Here is a 20,690-nt window from a genome sequence, read left to right on the forward strand (position 1 = left end):
CAAAATCCATGTTCAAAAAGACATTTAAACAACCACAACAGGTTAACGACCGAACATCATCCGGGTAGTCGCGAAAGCGGCTCTCTGCAGTTGCACGTTGCTGCATGGAGCTCTACCGGTGCGTTACTGACACCTCGTGGTGACAGGAAACACTTCCCCCGTGAGCTAAATGACGCGTCTGAAGCCGCTTCGCTCGCTGCCATGTAGGTGCTTGCCCTGACCGGGAGCCGTCACAGCTACTGGCAGCTGCGGAAGCCACAGGCATTGAATAATATGAGGTGATTCATGCAGTAACAATGTGTTGAAATGAAATCCAAACCAATGTTAATGACTTTTTAATCAAATTAAATTTCAATCTATGCTTTGTGTTGTTTTGTGTTTTGAAAAGCTGCTGTCTTTTCATGCAGGTTTGATCTTTTTTTTTTCTCCACCTGCTTTAATTAGAGTGCTGTAATTGAAGCTGTCACAATCACAAACTAAAGGTTTTGGACTAAGCTATATGGTAAGGAGAAATACTTTTTTGGTGATAGTAGGAAAGGTGTTTCTGATAATACCAATACACTTGATACAAACACATAGCTATTCATAAGCCCCCTGTGTTGTTATAGTTGGTTTTGATCAGAAGTTTGCCTGCAATGCTGACATACAAGCAGAGCAACCTGTGATAAGCCTTTGGATGAACTGACGTGTCATTTTCAAGCTATATTGGTAAAGAATTGGGTGCGGTTATAGTCAATGTCCCAAAATGGACAATCCCCAATGACAAGTCCTCTTGAATGTTGGAGCCCTAAGTGATGATGAATTGGGATTAAAATCTTGCAAATTCTTCTGTTGCTCAACTATGAGTGAGCACCAGGGGTCGATGATCAAAATGAAGCCATACTGTAATGTTTATTGCTCTCAGGTGTAAGAAGAAGAAAAAAAAAACAGAACTAAAGTCCTCGTTTGTTTCTGTTGTAATAATGCTGCAATGTTGCAATGTTGTAGTCATCAATTGCCAAATACTTGGTCTGATATATATATATGTGCGTGTGTGTGTATATATATATATTTATATCTATATATGTATATATATATGTATACATACATATATATATACACCTTGTTATTGAAGTCTGTAAAGATATCAAATGTCTGTTTTACCTCAATAACTGTATAAAGGTATAATAACAGATTCTTTTTCACTTTATTTTATTTTTTTTGCTACACCAAATTTGAAAATGATACTGAGCAGTACAGATAAAAAGCACTTTCTGGTTTAGTCTTGGTTTGTGACAATAGACAACACAACCCCCCCAAAAAATCATGGTGGTCGACTTTTATCAGCTATACTGATTCATTTGATTTGATGCCCGTTGAATTGATGCTATGATACAGCCTTGAATGAGCAGACTTGCTTTGAAACTTCAGTGCAAACATACACTCCTAATCTTTAAGCAGCAGTGCACCACCTGCTGCCGGGTGCTGGCAATCAACACGGATGAAGGTTGTTTACACTTGGACTTCTCAAGGACGTCACTCGTGAAACTGCAAATCAGTCACAGTCTTGTGTTTTTCGTTTTGTGTAATAATGAGGGTCGGCGGCGTCTTCTGGTCAGCAACATGACTGTTCCTGTTTAATTGCTGCTAAGTGTGTCTGATGGAATGCCGTGCCTTGTCTGACTTCGAAGTGCACTTGTCTTCTCTTCTCTCCATCGACGTCCCGTTTCTCCAAGGTCGGGATGTCGCCATGCCAATTTAACACAATCATGTCTTAGATTCTTGATCCAGGCTTTCTGTACTTCTGTACTGTGAAGTTGCTTTTTCATTTCATCTTACTGAAAGCAATTAAAAAAAATGACATGAAAACAGTAGAAAATAAACATTTACATGCTCCACACAATTGAATGTTGCTGCTTGTGTGTCTGTGTGTGTTTAGTTTGTTATGTCTCATCAATATGTGCAATCAATACTGGAACAAAAGAGTCTGTCAGGTTCTTTCAACATTCTCAATGATTTATTTTATTTATTTGTATCAATAGTTAAGACTCCATTGCCCAAAGTGACATTATGCAAAATATTCCTTTAAAAAAGATATTCTGCAGTGCAAACATTTACCAGCATTTAAAAAAAAATACACAATGCTTACAAGCAATATAAAATGAATCACATTTAAAACACTCAGATCCAGGCCTGATGAGATGATATCTAATATAATGTAAAAGACAGAAAGCATCAGTAGAAACCTTGTTCATTCCTCCGTACATCATCATTGTATAACAGTACAGGTCCTGGAAGAGGCGTAAAGCATTTTGATGTTGAAGAGAGAGAGAAAAAAATCCGACTTGTCAAGTTAGTGAGACTGCTACAGTTTTTTTCCAGTTGCATTTTACTGAACAAGACTGCCACCTGCAGGATGGCACGTAATGTTTTCATTTTTTTTTCTTTTGCTTGTGGAAAAAAATCAACATCCTCAGGTCACATGAAGCTGTGAAGTTTGCGTCCTGACATCGTGACCTTCAATTGGCTCAACTCATTCTCATTCACACTCTTTGCCAGATTCTATTACTTGACAGTTGAAGTTTGTGAAAATCTAATAAATCCATTTTCTAATGCCAATTCTCCCACACTTGTGGTCTCCAGTGACACCCAGGTGACACCCTGGACAAGTTGCCAGTGTCAAACATGAACAGATTCTGAAAATACTCTCCTCAAATACACTGCTGGTGGACCCTTCTTCCCCAATGAAATAATTTACAGATTTATAATGTTAACAGATTTATAATGTATGTTTACTAAGGTTAAAAAAAAAACACAGGATATTTTTTGTGCTTTATAAAAAATGTGCCAACTCTAATTTGACCATAGTTGTGTGAGTGGGTGGATGGATGGATTAAAATGGGTGCCAGATATTTTTTGTCAAACAGCAGCTCCAGACGCGTCTGTGACAGTGCTGGGTCTGATCAGCAGGGGGCCGCCTCTGTCCAATGGAGTGGGGAAACCCAGCAGTATGTGTATGAGAATACACACAAGGATATTTCACAATGACGAATTAAAGGCAGTTTACTTGCAAATATACATAAAAATAGACAAATGCAAATTTGCATGTTTGTGCATCTCTACTATAACGCTGTTAAAAATCTTGGCTAGGCTAATGCTTGTGATCTACATCTGAAAGAAATGAAACGAGTCACAGGCCGACTGGAAGAGGCGTCTCTACGAGTCTGAGTCCTCCTCCTCGTCCTCGTAGTAGCGGTTCCTCTTGATCATATCCTCCGGGCTCACCTCCTCCTCCTCCTCCTCCTCCGCCTCCTCCTTGTCCTCCTCCCAGAAGCCCACGTCCTGGGAGGTGCGGTTCTGCTGCGGGGGCGGAGACGGCGACGGGGAAATGTCGGGGGAGCTGCTTCCGACGCTTCCGTCTTCCGCCGCCATCTTGTCTGCTGCCGCTTTGTTGTCTTCTCTCTCTGCCTTTCCATCTATCTCTTCCCGCGGCTCTGGAGCTGCTGCCTCCTCCGCCACTGTGTTCTGCTTCAGGGTGATCTCATTGGTGGCTGTGGGAGGAAGAGGAGGAGGCGGAGACGTCGCTGCTGCTTTGGGCTCGTCCTGCTGCTGTTTCTGCTCCGGTGGGTTTCTCTCCTCAAACGACGCTCTCCAGTCCAGGAGTGACTTCAGAGGCCGGCGTGGCTCCCTGGGCGGGGGGTCGTGGGCGGGGCCGGGCCGCACCGCCAAGGTGAAGGGTCGGCTGCGCTCCCTGAGGGAGGAGCTCCTCCTCAGGCTCACCAGCTCGGCCCGGTCCGAGCTTTGGTAGCCGGGCGCCGCAGCCTCGTCCTCGGGGGGCCACTTGGCTCTGCCAAGGCGTCCCGAGGACGGGGCAGCTGCCGCGGGGGGATCGGCGCCCTCCGTGGCAGCTGCCCCGGAGAGGTGGTCGGCGGCCGCCGGGGGTGGCCAGGCCACACGCAACCTGCGCGTCTCTGCCGCCTTCTCATAGGACGCCGGCTTGTCGGCCGAGTCGGAGCGGGTCTCCAGCAGGGCGGTGAGGTCGGTGACCTTGACCTGCGGCGACTCGGCTTCAGGCGCCACCGCTGCCGCCGCCGCCGCCGGTCTGCCTGCGGTGCTCTCGGCCAGCGGCCGCGTCGCCGCTGCGGGTTTTTCCTGCTCGGGCGGCTTGGCGGACTCGTCCGTCTCGTCGCCCTCGGCTCGCGGCTCCCACAGCTCCTTGTGAGGCCGGTGGCCGAAGCCCTCGTCGTAGTTGCCTTTGGTTTTGAACAGCTGGCTGAAGTGGGGCTTGCAGTAGACGTTGCCGTGCAGGGAGGCGTAGTTGCCCAGACTGGAAAATAAAGAGCAGCGAGCAACGTTTATTAAACGGTCAAGAATCAGGGATTGAATCTGTGTTTTCAGAGAAAAACGTCCAAATGCCAGTGGTGGTGAGTAACAAAGTACCTGGAAATACTTTACAGGTATCTGAACTTAGTATTTCCTTTTCTGGTGACTTTTTACTTTTGCTCCCTACATTTGTACACAAATATCTGTACTTTAATTAGAAAAAAAAAACATGCTTGTTATTTCTGTGTTTAAAAGTTTTTAAAGATGAACTTTTCTGAAAGTATGGTTGTTGTTGCTTGAAGTGGAGCTATTTGAACTCTGCTGTTGTGTCGCTGAATACATTAGTGGATGATATTTTAGAGCGACATTATTTTAGAGAACCTCAGTGTTGGGGTCACAGTTAAGTACGCTTTCGTTTTCAAAATAAACATGTAGAAAATAGCATTGGTCATCGTGATCAAAAGTGTAAAAAACGTTTTTATTTTTACAGAAGTGCACTTTAGAACGTGCGCTTTCTCACTCTGACTTGAGTAAAGGAGTTGAATCTATACACTTTTGCCACCTCTGCCGAAAACGCGTTGCTAATTTAGGAATATATACGCAGCAGTCAGTCGGAATAACCTGAGTTTTGTGTTGCAGTGACCACAGCGGAAGCAGCTTGTGTGGTAGACATGTTGCAGGGCCACCAGTCGCTCCAGAGGATAGACGGTCTTCAGGCAGGCGATGCACGTCTCCCTCACAGGTGCACTGAACTTCTGAAAATGCAGCAACAATGGAGGAGAAGTGTTACTGATTCGCTACAGTTCCCGGGAATGAGCAATGAATCTAGCAGCCATGCGGGCGTCAGCCTGATGGGCAAAACATATCCAGTAGCAACAATAGACTCCTCTGTCTGGCTGCCTTTGCCATATTTTTTTTTGTCACATGATAATGAAAGCTGTCATGTAAGCTATTACAGCATAGAGCTGTGAAAACATCCATTGTCCTTAAGCAGCCTAAAACTAAGAGTGTTTAAGAAATGATTAAATACTGTCTGAGTCTCACTGGTCATTACGCGCTTCTGTACAGTAACTGTTGTACTGGTTATCGCACCGGCCACCGTTTTCATTTGATAGGGTCCTTAATGATAATAAATGACGACGCCGGCTCACCCTGGGTGCTTTAGTTTGCTCACTGCTGTCACCTGAAACAGAAAACACACACAGCACGTCAGGGATTTGAGGCGAGCAAATTCTGTTTCTATAATAGTGTTGAAACATTATCATAAAATAAAAATGATTTAAAAAATAAATAAACACTCACCATTGCAGTGAGGCACCGAGGAGTGTTTCTTATCTGCTGCCGCAGCTGCTTTTGGAGCAGCCACCTCTGGGGTCAAACCCTGTTGGAAAGAACGGAGGAAAACAGACTGTAATGAGATGAACTGTTCTGTATTTCCGCTTTGCCAAGGTAGGAAGGAATCAATTACAAACACAGGAAGACAGCAAACAATGTGCACACAGTAACATTAATGTCCAAGCTCAAAGACATACAAATCACCAAGGCAGGGAGTTGACTTTTCATTCTTACCCTTTTTTCTTTCTTTTCATTATAATTCCACATACAGTATTTGCTGAGATTGGTTTTAAACCTGTTTCAAAGTGTGTGCAATAACAGCTTTAAGTGTAAGCTGTGCTTCCACTGGTTACAAATGCTACGGTAGGCGCGTTTACTTCACCGTCTTCTTTCATTTGGAGTGAAGTCACCTCAGATTATCTCTATTTGTTCAATGCAAGAACAGATTAAGATGTTCCCCAATATGTATTTTTGAAATAAGGTAGCAATCAACTACAAGGGAAAGGCTGATAACCTACTATTCTACAAGTAAACCCCATTCAGACTTCCCACTAACCCAACTCCTTCTGAATTAACTCACTGAGTCAGCAGAGCCTTGTTTGGAGACGGCCGCCTTGTACTTTGCCATCTTCTCTTTCATGGACGTCACCTCCAACGGAGACATGGGCGGACCTAAAGCAGCCGAGCCAGTCGGTCAGATCACACCGAAGGCATTCGATTACGCATGACACCTCGGTTTGAACGTCAGTGGGAAAGTTTTCACAGAGAACCGCTGCTGGCACAAACCCCTCTGGTGGTGTTTGCAGCTTGTTTCTCTTCACCTGAAGTGTGTGTGTGTGTGTGTGTGTGTGTGTGTGTGTGTGTGTGTGGTTTTAAGGCTTAAATACAATTTCTATGTACTGAACTTTAATTTCAGATTTCTTTTTGTTTTTTTTTTAGTCTTTTGTTGCTTTTTCAAAACCTTAAGTTTTGATCTTCACTTACATGAATTTATGGTGTGTGTGTGTGTGTGTGTGTGTGTGTGTGTGTGTGTGTGTGTGTGTGTGTGTGTGTGTGTGTGACACTACCATGTTCTTGATCTTCTGAGGAGCTACTGCGCAGTCTTGTCCTCCCACCCTGGAGGAGGAGGAGGAGGAAGAGGAGGAAGGGTAGGGGATGGTGATTGGAGAGGTAGGGGGGGGGGGGAGAGAATCAGTCAGAGGTCAATCATGCAGAACTTGTGCATAAAAGTGTGCACGCTGCCACCGCTGCTCGGCATCACTAGACATGGCTCTCTGGTGTCCGCTGGTCTCCAGGGTGAACGAAGATCTCATTCTATCGGCCTCCGTGATCACGGCACGAGCACCCAGTCACCAGGGCGGGCCCTCCACAGCAAGTGGGTTATGCTCTTATAATGGTTTGTTGATAAAGCTCAGAGTCCCAGATTTCCCGGTGGATTGGAGACATAACTTCATCTGCTGTTCCTTTCACACAAACAGCCTCATTGACATGAGTGCTGCCGACTGACTACAAAGGCCCATTTCTTTAGAGGGCTTTGACTGTGGGTTCCCTGTTGCACCAGTGCATTCCTCCTCACGTAAACATAAAACACCTTCTGCAGTAAAGATCTTCGCTCACCACGCTTGGCGTGTTCACCAAAGACAGAAATAAAAGCTTTTAACCTTTTTCAGCCAGTGTTTACAGAGCGCAGCCGTCCCGTGGCTGTTCCTCATTATTGTACAGACTTTTTTCCCAGCAATGACATCATGCAGTTAGTCATCCTAGTAGTATTTTTACAAGACTACAATTTCCAGAGAGCCATAACACTGCAGGAAAAAAACCTGGCAAAACAAGGTCGGTGCCATCCCAGTTCCAAAAGGTGGAAACAAGGTAACGTTTCAAAATACAATTCAATTATTTAAAGTTTTAATTCGACAGATTTTCCTTCAAAGAGAACACGTTTACTGTTTAAAATAATGACATTTGTTTTGTACCAACAACTCTTAGAACTCTTTAAATGTAATACTAATGTCTAAACATCGATGGTAGCAGTGATAATTTGATGAGAGTGGAAATTAATTGTGTGAAGCTTTCAATCTTTCCATCATTCTTGCTTAAGTCTTAAGTCTCTATGATCTTCTTCAAAACCTTAAAATGCACCACATTTAATGAGGGACTGGTGTGGCCCTGATGGAGCCAGTGGTGTTTCAGTTATCTAATATGCTGATGAGGTCATGCCATGACAAGATGCACAAATGTATCAACACGTTGAGCGTATACTTTGCCATGATCTGCAGTTAACAGTAGCAAAGATCTGACTTGTGGACATGCACATTAACTTTTTTCCTAAACCTACTTTGTACCAATACTGCGGTTTTAGCTCGCGTGGAATATCTTTTCTCTGCAGCCTGGGAGATGAAACATTAATTCAAAAACACTGGCAAGTGGAACGTGTCAGACTAAATGTGTATCATGATGTATCATATTCCTGGAGGGTCTTGTTCATTTAAAAAGCCTGGGATTCATGTGGGAGGGTCTGAACAGTATTTTTTCTTTACTTACACTGATTAACCAAGCGAGCACACATGGCAGTATCCACTTTTTAAGTGTTTTTTGTGCAGTGCTGCCTTAAACTTTTTTTAACTCCTGTGTTCTTGATTTAAAGTGGGAAAACAAAAGGCGGTGCTTACTACGGCGCAAAGGCGAAACAAAAACCCAAAAGTGAATCAAAGCTCACAAAGTGGAGCTAATGGGGATTAAGAGAGAGACAGTTGAGAGGCGTTCCAGTGAAGAATGAAACGTCCTCGGGTCAGGAATGTTCCTGCATTCCTTCAAGATGGAAGGTGGGGGTGTGGGGGCAGGGGTGGGGGTGTGGGGGGCTGATCTGAGCTCAGAGGTAGAGAGAAAAAGTCAAAGGGGGGGTGGAGTGGAGTGGAGGGGGGTTGGGGAGGGGGGATTCAGGTGGGGCAGCACCAACTCACAAAGCGCAGTGCGGAGAGAAGAAATACGCTGTTTTAAATAGAGAGCTGATTACTGTGTGTGACCTTTAAATAATAATAATAGTCAATCTAGGTAGATTGTATCACTTATTTTTAAAAGCAGTACATTTTTTTTTTAAAAAACTGGATCAATAAGACCTGGAGTTTTGTCCATGTTGCTGAGATCAGCAGTTAATAACTCACATTAGTTGTGCACTTTCATGCGGTTTTAAATCTACTGGATCTATTGGAGTTTGCTGCATTCTGTATCTCAGCAAATATATGGATATATTTCTCTAACTGGTATTGGCGTATCAGTTTATCAATACTGCGGTGACACTTCTTGCCAAAACAAACACAGATAATAGATGCAGAGCTGACAGACCCCCCCCCCCCCCCCCGCCCCCCCCACACAAATCAATGTCACCCCCCCCCCCCAAAACAAAACAAAAATTAAATTTGTGTTGTAAAACTAAACTTTTGTACACATCTGAACGAGGTTTGTATGAGTCCGCTGCGCTGTAAATACCTTGCTCGTGGCGTCCTCTCCCCTCTCAAACTTCATCTTCAGGTTGTTGAGAGGCACTCGGGGCTTCTCGTAAGAGGCGCACGGGCTGGTTGGAACTTGCTCTTCCTGCTTGCCAGCTCTGTCACTCTGGCTCGTCTCACGCTCGTCCATCTCCCTGAACTCTTCTCCTCTCTGAGCTGCTGGGGGCTTGTGGTCCTCAGCGCTGGCTGTGAGGTCAACTCTCTGAGTGACAGCAGCCGGCCTGGACAGGGGCGGGGCCCTGGAGCGGGAGATGGCCGGGGCAGCAGAAGGTTTGGTCTGAGCCAGGTTCCCTGCCTGCTCCCAGCGCTTCTTCAGAGCACTCAGGTTAGCCGAGCGGAGGGAGGGCGCAGCACCGTCAGAGACCTGCGGTGAGAGAACACATTGGAGGAAAACAATCAAAATGAAATACTGGCTGTATTTGAGGTACATACGCATCTAGGAGGAGGGCATGGCGGTAATCATGACGCTTCAAAAAATGTCTTTTAAATCAAATTGAAACAGCAATGTGAATTCCAGAGATGAAACAAACAGCTGTTCAAAGCTGGTCCTTAAAATGGATGAGGCACATGATGAAGCTGGCGGGGCGGAACATGAAGGAAGGCTTTTTTTCTTCAGCGGCATTCCTTTCCACACAGCAACTTCACCTTTCCTTGCTCACCAATCATATGAAGCAAAACCAAAGCGCCGCATGACAGAGCAACCGGGGTGGCGGGGGGGCCGTGAATCAGTCAGGAAGTTGAGAAATAACTTGACGTCAGCAAGAAAAAGAAAAAAAAAAACCTTAGCAAAGCCAGAATGAGTAGAAGACTCATTGACCAAAAGAAGTAACAGCAAACAACTGTTAGTAAGATAAAGACGCAAGAAGCCAAGTTATTCCGGCGGAGAGTACGACGACTGGCTCGCGGTAGTGAACACAGAAACGAGTGACATGCAGAAAATAAAGAAAAGACAGAAGAGAAGCAACAACACAAATATACAGGAGTATAAGAAGAAGCCCCCTGCACAGAGTGGACAAAAGCAGACATACAATCACTGTCGTTGTGTGGCAAGTCCAGAGGGAACAGGAAGCAGTGGACAGTGACAGGACTGTTCCCCTTTTTGGAACAAAAACACAAAAAGGAAGCTCTATCAACGAGCTGGAGCGACAAAATCAGCCCTAGGTATGAACAGCCGGGCCAGGAAAAGTGAGGCTCCTCTGGTTGCTCCTTCTCTACTAGCCAGTGTGCTCAGGGTTCACTTCAGTAAGACACAGAGCTTCTCCAGATGTTAGCGGCAAGGGGGGAGAAAAAAAAAAGAAAAAAAAGCTGGTAAGAACTAGTCCAACCCCTTTAACTCCACTAAAGTGAGTGAGAGGCAGAAAACCCAGGAAACCAGAGCAGGAAATGATACATTCAGGGAAGAGTTAACTCTTTGTTCACCACTTCTGCTTTGACATTTCCCCAGTTCCTAATTCAACCTACAGAGCACTTTTTCTTCGTATCAACAAGACTGACTGGGAAAACTGGAAAGATCAAAATTGCACCAACTTTTATAAACCAGAAAACACCACATTTGAGGAGAAATGATTCAGGAATAGTCTTTATATTGGTTCACTCAACCGCAGAGAGAGAGAGAGAGAAAGAAAGAGAGGGAGAGAGAGAGAAAGAGAGGGAGAGAGAGAGGGAGAGAGAGAGGGAGAGGGAGGGAGAGAGAGGAACAGGGAGACAGAAAGTAATTCTGCCATTCTGACGGTCCTCCTCTGCTTGATACCATTTCAATTCCTTTTTTCACTGCATATGTGGGGCTGCCTGCACTGGCATGGTTGAGCCATGTGTCGTGGGTGGCATATTTTCCTTAAAGGGGAATTCCAATATTTAAAAAAATATTGGAATTTAAAAATTAAAAAATTGCTTTGTTGCGCAACGTTGGCAACGGAAGCGTGTGCCAGCTTGTGGCAGCCACACAGTGTGTTGCACTTTCGGCTGAATAATTAGGGAGCGTGAGTCTAATATGATTGGTAATATGAAAAAAACAAGTGCTAAGTTTTCAAAATGATGGAATTCCCCTGGGAGGGAATGACAGCACCGTGAACTATGAATGCCCCTCATTCTTCAGATTACTTATACAGAGGAATCTATTAGCATAGATGTCGCACCCGACTACTTCTCCGTAACAAACCCATGTATTGATGTGACGAGTGGGTCAATATGAGACAAACGTGTATCTGACATGTTTGCCACTAGAAGAATTGTGAAGTATGTTGTTCTTAAGGTTCTAAGCTTCTTCATACTCCTTTATATACCAATTTATTATTTAGTGAACCCAGGGTAAATACCATTATACTGTATGTTTGTATTCACGGAAGGGGGGGGGGGTACTTGAAATTTTATAATAATAAATAAAAATGATCTTTTGAATGAGTCCATTAGACATTCCCATCCTACAGTACAGCATATCCGGCCCTGGGTAACGAACTAGAAATCAGTGGGGGGTTGTTTTTTTTTTTTGGACCACACCCAATCAGCAGGCAGCACACTTTAGAGGCCCACCAATATGGACACACACACACACACACACACACACACACACACACACACACACACACACACACACACACACACACACACACACACACACACACACACACACACACACACACTCACTCCTCAGAAGCAAAAGCACATGTGTAGTGTCCACTGAAAACTTCAACATGACTTCTGTTCTACAAAGATTTACAACCCACAATCTTCAATTCTGTGCAATAAAGCTGTAAACATATTACGTCGATCTGAACCACAAATCAGCTGGAAATTAATGACAAAAAAAAACTGACAAAACTTTGCCTTCGACTCAGCATGGAGTGGAATATCGCAAAACAGTTGCACTTCCAAATATAGCACGCCAGCAGATTTCTCTGGCTTTACAACACAAATCATCCTCTTCATTGTTTCCCCTTACGGGACATGTAATTACAAAAAAAGGCCACAGAAGAAAAAAAACAAGCCTCTAACATTTTTGTCTCCGCCTCGTCTCCCCTCCAAACTCTCACGTCAACGCACTAGCGTTACATTTTTGATATCGCAACATTCACAGTCACGTTACCTTGCGCGTCCTCATTTTTCTTAGCCGAGGAGTCGCTCATTCAGTGTCCTGCTTTGTCCAGAGTCTCAGAAACAAAGTGGCCAGACACAGAGCAAGGGGATTAGACCCTAGTAGGATTATGTGTTTGATAGTCTGCCCATTTGAACAAAGTAGCCAATGAGAGGTCAGCTAAGACAAGACAGGAGGTCCAGCCGTTGGGTTGGCATGGTGAGCGCGTGTGTGTGTGTGTGTGTGTGCGCGCTCTGACTGTAACGTGCGGCAATTAGTTGGGCTCCGCCAGCACTGAGCGAGGCAGTGAGGCCACACTCGCAGCATCAGCACTTCAGGGAGGCGCAACGTCGGCGAGGGGGCGGATGGTTCAGACAACGCATTCAACACGTGTCACTGGTTCCATGTCTTGAAAGTTGTAGAATACAACACAGAGAGAACCATGAAATACTCACCATCTTCTTCTTGTCTGAACTCGACTCCTCAGCTGCTCTCTGGTACCTGCGAGACGACAAAAACAACACTGACCTCTACTGACACAAACCAAAAATGATTTTATGATTTAACTCTTTATTAGTTTTTTTGTTTGTTTGTTTTAGATGTTCTGATCTGAAAAGAGAGTTTCCCTTTTCAAAGTGTTTTGATAGGAAATGTGTTTTTTCAATGTTTTATTTTATCTTTTCGTAGCTGATTCACAGCTATATATTCTGAGTGAGACATCGTTCTATCACCCCCGAAACATCTCCAAACTTCACCACACTTCAACCACGCCCGATGCAGAAAAAGCTGCTCCATGCCTTCATTTCCTCAAGGCTGGACTATTGTAACGGATCTTTTTATCGGGATTCCTGCTAAGAACATCCAGAAGCTGCAACACATCCGGAGCAGCGCTGCTGAACACACAACCCCCATTCTGTGCACACTGCACCGGCTCCCTGTCTCAACCTGGAAAAACCACAAAATCCTGCTGCTGACTCACAAAGGCACCACTGGACGTGAACCTACAAGAACTTATCAGTCCACAAACCTCCACCCGCTCCCTCAGATCCGCCTACCGAGTCCTGAAAACCAGGCTGTCCACCACGGGGGAGCGAGTCTTTAGCTCAGCCGCACCACGCCTGTGCAACAGTCTCCCTGCCCAGCTGGGTGCGCAACAGAATCTGGACTCTTTTAAAACAGGCCTGAAAACTTTATTATTTAGGGAGGCTTTGGAGTATTAAAGATAGACGAGAGGAGAGAACGCTGGCGTTTGTTTGTTCGCCGCTTCCTCGTCTCTGAGTTCTGATTAAGTTCTAATTGTGTTGATTCACACTGATTTTCCTTGATTTTGTTTCCTAACGAAATGTGCTTTATAAATAAAATGTATCATTATTATTATTATTATTATTATTATTATTGTTATTATTACTATTGTGTTCTATAAATGCTCATACATATAACCCTTGCATCATGTCACACAGAAAGATGAATTCCACCAGGTAACGCCACCAGAAACAGGAGGCTGAGGAATGCATGTCGGCTTGACTGCAGGCCTTCAACTGAGCGGCTGACTCACTTGGAGAAGCGTTCAGCTATAGCGTTGTTTCTCCCCCGGCCGCTCAGCGACAGCTCCTTGCCAGTGACGCGCAAGGACTGCGTCGCCCAGGACTGTCGACTGAATGGACCCCTCTCCATCTCTGCCAGCTATCGGAGTACCTGAAACAACACACACACACACACACACACACACACACACACACACACACACACACACACACACACACACACACACACACACACAGTTCAGGTAAAGGAAGGCTGTCGCAGCAGTACAAGCGCACTGACGGTGCTGTTTAAGGGGTGACAGATTGCTTCTTGGACAGATGGAAGTTGTGGTTTCTGTGGGAAACCACAATTTCCCCCCCCCCCGATCAGTTCACCTGTGTTTTTTCTTTTTGTTTTTTTGTTGTTTTTTTTTTACAACGCCGTCAAGTGACACAAAACACATTCCACAGGGTGATAGCAAATATGTGCTTGCACAGTTATGCACAAGTGCAACCTGTTCAAACTTGCACTCCATGTTGAGCCTCTCGATTGCTGGGTAGAAGCTCAACTACAAGCTGTGAGCACGTTGTCATTAGACCATAACAAGGCCAGAGTTCATACAGAGAAGAGCCCTTTAAAAAAAAATATTCACAAAAAGATTGCGCCACAAAAAGGATCTCTTTCAATGATAATGCTGAAGAGCCTCCCCAGTCAACACCGAGCACAGCCGGCAGACTTTACTAGAAGAAGTCTTCTCTGTCGCTCTTTAAAGCTGTGTCTTTGGCATCTGGTACAACCATGACAGCATCAGCCAGCTGTAAAGTGATAGCAGTGAGACTTTGGACTGAACCTACTTTTCAAGTTGTCTGCAAATTTTGACTGTATTTACCTGCTGTGACACAGATTAAACATGACTACGCAAAACGATCATCAGTGCAGAATTTTAGGTTCATGTATTATTACTTGGTAATTATTTAGTTCCTGTTAATGAATGTACTATTTTTACAATGGAGTTTTACAGCAGCAGTGGTTCATTTACACGGCCCATTCATCAGTGGTTTGTTTACCTTTAAATGGCTAAACCACTCCAATGAAACTATAGATAAGCTTAAGGGCGATTCCTTGGCAACATATTGGTGAGCAAAAAATAAATAAAATTGAACTGCTCAAAGAAACAAGCTGCAGTTTTGCTTTCGCTTGTGTAGCCTAACTACTGACACAGGGAAATGTTAGGTCAGCAATGGAAAGAGACGCACAGCCGCACCCTTGCAAGATCACCAGTCTGTGGATAACACTGCTGCACTGCACCTAGAGACACGGGTCTGACACATTTGCATATCCTTCAACTGCCGACAACGGGAGGCAGCAAAGCTTTCAGCAAAAGTCAAGGAGTGCACGTGAACTCTTGCAAAGAAAAGTGGGGCAGAGAATTATAGCGCCATTGATGAGAGAGCACCATAAAAACATTAACGAGGATTTACAAGAAGCGGCCTTAAGAATCACGACATAGCAGGAAATGTAAGTCACTCAAATGTAGAGCAGGGTGGGGACAGACTGGTTTTCGCAAACAAACAATCACAGTGCTGAGGTTTGTGAGACAAACCACAAAGAAAGCACACTCTGGCCAGCGGCAGCTGCAAGTTTATTTTTAATGTTTATTGCAATCTGCAATTCTGTAAAAATTTGATGACACTTTAGAACACTTCACACACTTCTTCAACTTTTATTAATGATGAAGTAGGGTTAGGAGTAGGATTATGATTATGAAATAGGGCTGCCTAACCTTATACTCATCTGTAATCCTAAGAAATAATTCTGAATTTGAGGGAAGATTTAATGGCTTACTGGCGCTAGGATATGAACATGCAGAATATGGCATTAATAAGTGGTTTATAATAACTAATAAAGAGCCAAGATCTTCCCAATCTGATTGATAGCGAGTTAGTGTTACCAAAAATCAACGTCAATTCTTGTTGTGCTTTATTTATATTTGTGACTTAAAGCAAACTTAAACACAAAAAAGGTGTATTGTATCTGTTCAACACACCCAGCCAAAGACACACTTGCATTTCCCCTAAACTTGTATAAATAACATTTGCTGAACAATGTACGTCCTAAAAGCAAGTGTGTGTAACAACAAATCAGGTTTCAAACATCCAACGGATAAGACTCCAATTCCACATAGTAGCCAAAAGTTTGTGTTTACGAACAAGACAAGTGAACCTCTCAGTTCCTTCTTCTGACGTTATGTCATTATTATTTATTTTTTTTTATGTCTATTTGCTCTTGAGATACAAGTGCTGGTTGATCAAACATAAATGGAATGATGATTTAACATGTTTTAACAAGCATGTTGCATACCAAACTCCTGAAACAACACAATAGCGTTGTAAACTAGAAATTGGCTCAACATTCTCTCGTTGCTTCATCCCAATAACTTTTTTTTTTTTTTTTTTTTTATCAGCCGTGGGTGAGTGCTGACCTTTAACCCCTGGCCTGAAACTAGGTGCTCTTTAACAACAAGCACACAGAGAGAACAGTGGATACTGTGACTCATATCTGGGGAGGAGAAACCCCGCATATCTTAACGCATGGACGAATTAAGACGTGTATTGTTTCTGAGAGAAAGGCGCCGGGCATGTTGTTGTTGATGAGAAGACGTGTGTCGCGACTGAATGCGACCGTACAGACACGCAGACGAGTAACCTCCAGAGTTTCGGCACACATGTTATTGAAATAACTTTAATTCTAGGGTTGTAGCAAAAGCAATGTGCGTACTTGGCGCAGAGAAGGAGTTTCAAACTCGGGAAACTGAGTTTTTGTTAGCGTGTCAAAGAGGCGACCTGACGTTGAAACACAGCCTGCAGTCAGACGTCGGACTGGTTAGGTTTCGTTTGTCGGAAGTCCCGAGAACTTTCTGTGCAATGTGCTTTCATAACTAATAATTAAACAAACGCACGTAAGAGTTTTGTTTGTTTGTTTCTTTTACGGTAGCTGTTTTCCTTTGCGTCATTTGCCGTCAGATATTGTTTTCTTTCTTTCTTTCTTTCTTTCTTTCTTTCACGCCGTCGCCATAAATTCTGTCTTACCTGTGCGAAATTCTGTCGGGCCCCTCCTTGAGCGAGACGGCGGACACCTGACACTGCAGCTGTCGCAGAGTCGCCGCCCGATGTGCGCCACGCAAAAGGTGGAGTCAGCGCCAAGGTGTCATGGGAGTGGAAGAGCGGAGTCACGTGATTTTACACACCAATGGCCTCGAGTGTTGCGTTACCTGCGCCTGGCAACCTGCGCCCGCAGTCTGTTAATGGGGAATTCCACGTCTTCAAAAATGAGTCCAGTCAAAAATGTCTTGTGGCTGCCGAATCGTTTTTCTCATTAACTACAACTTTTATGTTTTGAGAATGTAGCAACATGGGCACAATTAGTATCGGTGCGCCTTGTTAAACAAAGTTTTCACTGAAATTGTTTTTTATTTATTTTATTTTATTTAGTTTGCTCTGTGTAAACACAGCAGAATGTAATGGTAAACAAATGTGCCATTTTGAAAGACACTCAACTTTGAAGGTTTAAGCCAAGAGAGCCAGCTGACAATATCATTCAATGTAACTGTTTTTCATTATCGTCGTATGACCTTTATTGACACTCATAGGGCTTTGAGGAACCCCCCTATTTTCCCTCATTCAGCGACAGCGAATTTCCATCAGGGAACCAGCATACATCAACAGCAGTGACAAACAAACATGAGCAAAGGATGACTGGATGAATGGATGAATGGATGAACACAAAAAAAACAGTTGCAATTTGATGAGCTGAGATAAAACACCCAGTGGATATAAACAGTAAGAGACTACCTCCAACGGAATGCGAGCTAGTAACCCTAAGAGTGAGTCAATTGTTGGATCTGGTTTGATAGGAACCAAGTTTCCAATGTAGTAACAGAAGGCCAGTGGCGTGTATTACAACTATCATTGGTGATAAAACTAAGAGCAGAATTTTAAATAATTGTGTCCAATTATTTCAATGCCACTATAGCTGCATGCATATCTATGGATTACATCGCCATAGTCTAATACTGATTAAAAAGAAATACTACTTCAACAACTCTCATCCAAGTAAATGAAGGAAAGCTAGACCTGTTTCTGAGTAGATAGCCCACCCTCTGCCAGAGCTGGGAGGTGAGTCTTAAATGAGAGCTTCTCATCATGTCACAGCCTGATATATTTATTATTTGTCAGTAACTCTCTCTGTAAGAGAGTCATCAACAGATAAAATATGACGTTTTATAAAAGCAACATTTCTAGCTTTTGAAAAGAACATTAATGAGCTTTTTTCTGAGTTAAGCACTAGTCTAAGATCAGAGAGTGTCCTGTATTAAGTTAAACGATAGCTGCAAGTTCTCAATTGCAGCCTTGTGGATCTGTAGTACAGCAGAGAATAGTATAATCTGCCTATAGATGACAGTCATTCATGCATGTATTGGTGAAATCTGGTGTTTTTGGATTCACGTCTGTGGAATTCTCACCAAAAAAAGCAGATTGTATGGTTTTATATTCTGGTTGAATCGGTTTAAAGAACTCATTTTCTTTGATGAGAGAAAAACAGCTGCTGCAGTGGGTAGCTGTGGCGTATATGCAAAACCTTCAACTGGAAAAGTGTAAACAATACCTGACACGGTGTGAATGCTCCAGTAGATGCTGATTTTTTCGAGATGGAAAACATTTCCTTGTCAACAAAAGAGTAAAGAGTGGAAGAAACTTGTCTCTGTTGCAGACTGTGACTCATCACAGGGCAGTGACGTGCATCAATATCAACAATTACACCCATGTACCCAGGATCCCTCACACTACCAGTTACCCACTTGATCAACTACGAGTGAAGAACTCTATTCAGTCTCCTTGAAATGTGCTGAATCACCCTCCAAGCATTTTTTTTTTCCCCAAAAAGGAACCTCCTTTTCCATCCATCCTGCTCCATACCCGCTTCTTCCTGCACTCTAGGTTTCGGGGGCCTGCTGGAGCCTATCCAAGCTGTCATAGGGCGAAGGCAGGGTTCACCCTGGATAAGTCGCCAGTTCATCACAGGACCATGTAGAAATACAAACAAAGGACAATTTAGAGTTTTTTTGTGTTTTTGGACTGTGGGAGGAAGCCGGAGAACCTGAAGGGAACCCACACTGACACAGGGAAAACATGCAAACTCCACACAGAAAGGCCCTGGGCGTGGAAAGGCACCACTGTGTCGCCCACCTCCTTTTTAAAATCAATGTTGCATGATCACATGATGGTAAAAGGAAACAGAAATTGAGCAAAAGGAAGCTTTCTCAGATAAAGGATCACTTATTTGGCTTAACATTTATCATTTCATCAACACTATGAAATTCTTATTGAGTGATGTTGGAATGGCTCACGATGAACATCCCTAATTTAGCTTAAGTGTATTGTTAGAACACTTGTGTTTTCTGTAATTATGACGTCAATGGGTTGACTGATTCACTCATTACACACTCCTCAGTACAAGTTTTCAAGACAGCGGAAAACAAAACAACAACATAAGCTCTCACTTGGCTGTGAACCCGATAAACTGGAACTGGATAAATATTTAATATTTTAACTGGCTTATATGGATTGGCAATGCCTTGTAATATAATAATAATAATGCAAAAAATATTTTTTTTATGAAATATTATGCTGTGTGTGAAGCTGAGGGGCAACATAACACAAAGCAATCAGTTATTTTATTTAATAGAGCACTTTATATACATGAAAGCGGCTGAAGAGGTCAGTACAAGTAGAATTTAGCTGACATTCAATAAAAAGGTTTGTAAAATCTCTCATTTAACAACTCTTGAAAAAAAGGTTTGTTATAGAAACACAACACACATACTGTTTTTTTCTCCCAGCACCCGCAGAATTATTAAAATTAAAAAATTAAAGTATGAAAGATCTTTATCATAAAGGCCGCTAAAAAATAAAGTAGGTCAGTGATGTGCCTGCATTTTGGATGTTTTGCACTGATTTACATTCAAAGTCAGGGTAGCTTAAGGGCTTTTGAAGGAGGTTATGCTGATGATAAAGGCCGCTGCATGCTCGCAATCTGTTCATGGTTGCTTATGTTAGAAAATGTTGTAAATCTCCACAGCTTTTCTTTCAATGTACAGTGATGACTTTTCTCAAATTGATGTCAGCCATAAAAGTCACAACAGGACAGGTACGCTACCACAACTTTATGAACACAACAGTAAACAGTGCTAATAGACATCACATGCAATGGAGTCACAGACATTCATTTACCCCCTCACCCCCCCTCTTTTATTTTCAGTTGCTTGGCCTCCCAAGGGTCAGACAAAAACAAAAATGTGTCTAAAAAAAAAAATGAGAGCAGAGGAAATGTTTGGTGGTGGTCAGAGGGGAAGTTTGGCACAGACTGGTAACCACACTTCCAGCCTTCTGCTTCAGGACAGCAGTGGCTACAGATGTAGTTTAACGCTACCGCTGAATATTGATTTCAATGTGAGCACTTTGAGTACCTTGAAAAGAGTGTTAAAAATCCAGTCGACTACTACTACAATAATAATAATAATAATAATAATAATAATAATAATAATAATAATAATAAAGAAAACAGAAAAATCAAGTTGTGTTTAACTAACACAAATGTTGGTCTATGTTAGTCTATTAATGTCCTACTGTTCAAATAATACAGGCCACTGTAAGACTGTGCAGGCTCAAGGCAATTATTTATTTGTATAATCAGCTATACAAACAAAACCTAATCAGTAGAACCACAATCTTAACAAATCAATGACATATCATCGTAGTCGCAGACAGTTTTACAGTCAGACACCCTGTATGTCTGCTAAACGTGTACTACAACAATAACTTTGAGTGGTTTGCCAAACATTATTTTTTTATCATGATAACGAACGGGCCTAAGAACAATCCACTGTAATTAAG

The 20,690-nt window shown here is 43.2% G+C and overlaps 1 protein-coding gene across 3 annotated transcripts; it reads right to left on the bottom strand.

The window, feature by feature from the left end:
• Positions 1-1,974: 1,974 nt before the first annotated feature.
• Positions 1,975-16,958, bottom strand: LOC142887154 (LIM domain and actin-binding protein 1-like). 3 transcript variants are annotated; one of them, XM_076024566.1, is made up of 10 exons: positions 16,827-16,958; positions 13,769-13,908; positions 12,669-12,714; positions 9,124-9,507; positions 6,705-6,753; positions 6,218-6,309; positions 5,605-5,683; positions 5,454-5,485; positions 4,924-5,057; positions 1,975-4,306 (listed from the first exon to the last, which is right to left on the bottom strand). In XM_076024566.1, exons 2-10 carry the CDS (start codon positions 13,885-13,887, stop codon positions 3,196-3,198), a joined length of 2,046 nt encoding a protein of 681 aa, XP_075880681.1. In that variant the 5' UTR covers positions 13,888-13,908; positions 16,827-16,958; the 3' UTR covers positions 1,975-3,195. The 3 variants fall into 3 exon arrangements, with proteins under 3 accessions (XP_075880681.1, XP_075880682.1, XP_075880683.1); XM_076024567.1 differs by lacking the exons at positions 12,669-12,714; positions 13,769-13,908; positions 16,827-16,958 and adding an exon at positions 12,226-12,434; XM_076024568.1 differs by lacking the exons at positions 12,669-12,714; positions 13,769-13,908; positions 16,827-16,958 and adding an exon at positions 10,172-10,437.
• Between the last annotated feature and the right edge of the window lie 3,732 nt (positions 16,959-20,690).

The sequence above is a fragment of the Nelusetta ayraudi genome, unplaced genomic scaffold (genome assembly GCF_046127955.1).
Source record: "Nelusetta ayraudi isolate G7.1 ecotype Tasmania unplaced genomic scaffold, CSIRO-AGI_Nayr_v1 ptg000017l, whole genome shotgun sequence".
NCBI lineage: Eukaryota > Metazoa > Chordata > Actinopteri > Tetraodontiformes > Monacanthidae > Nelusetta > Nelusetta ayraudi.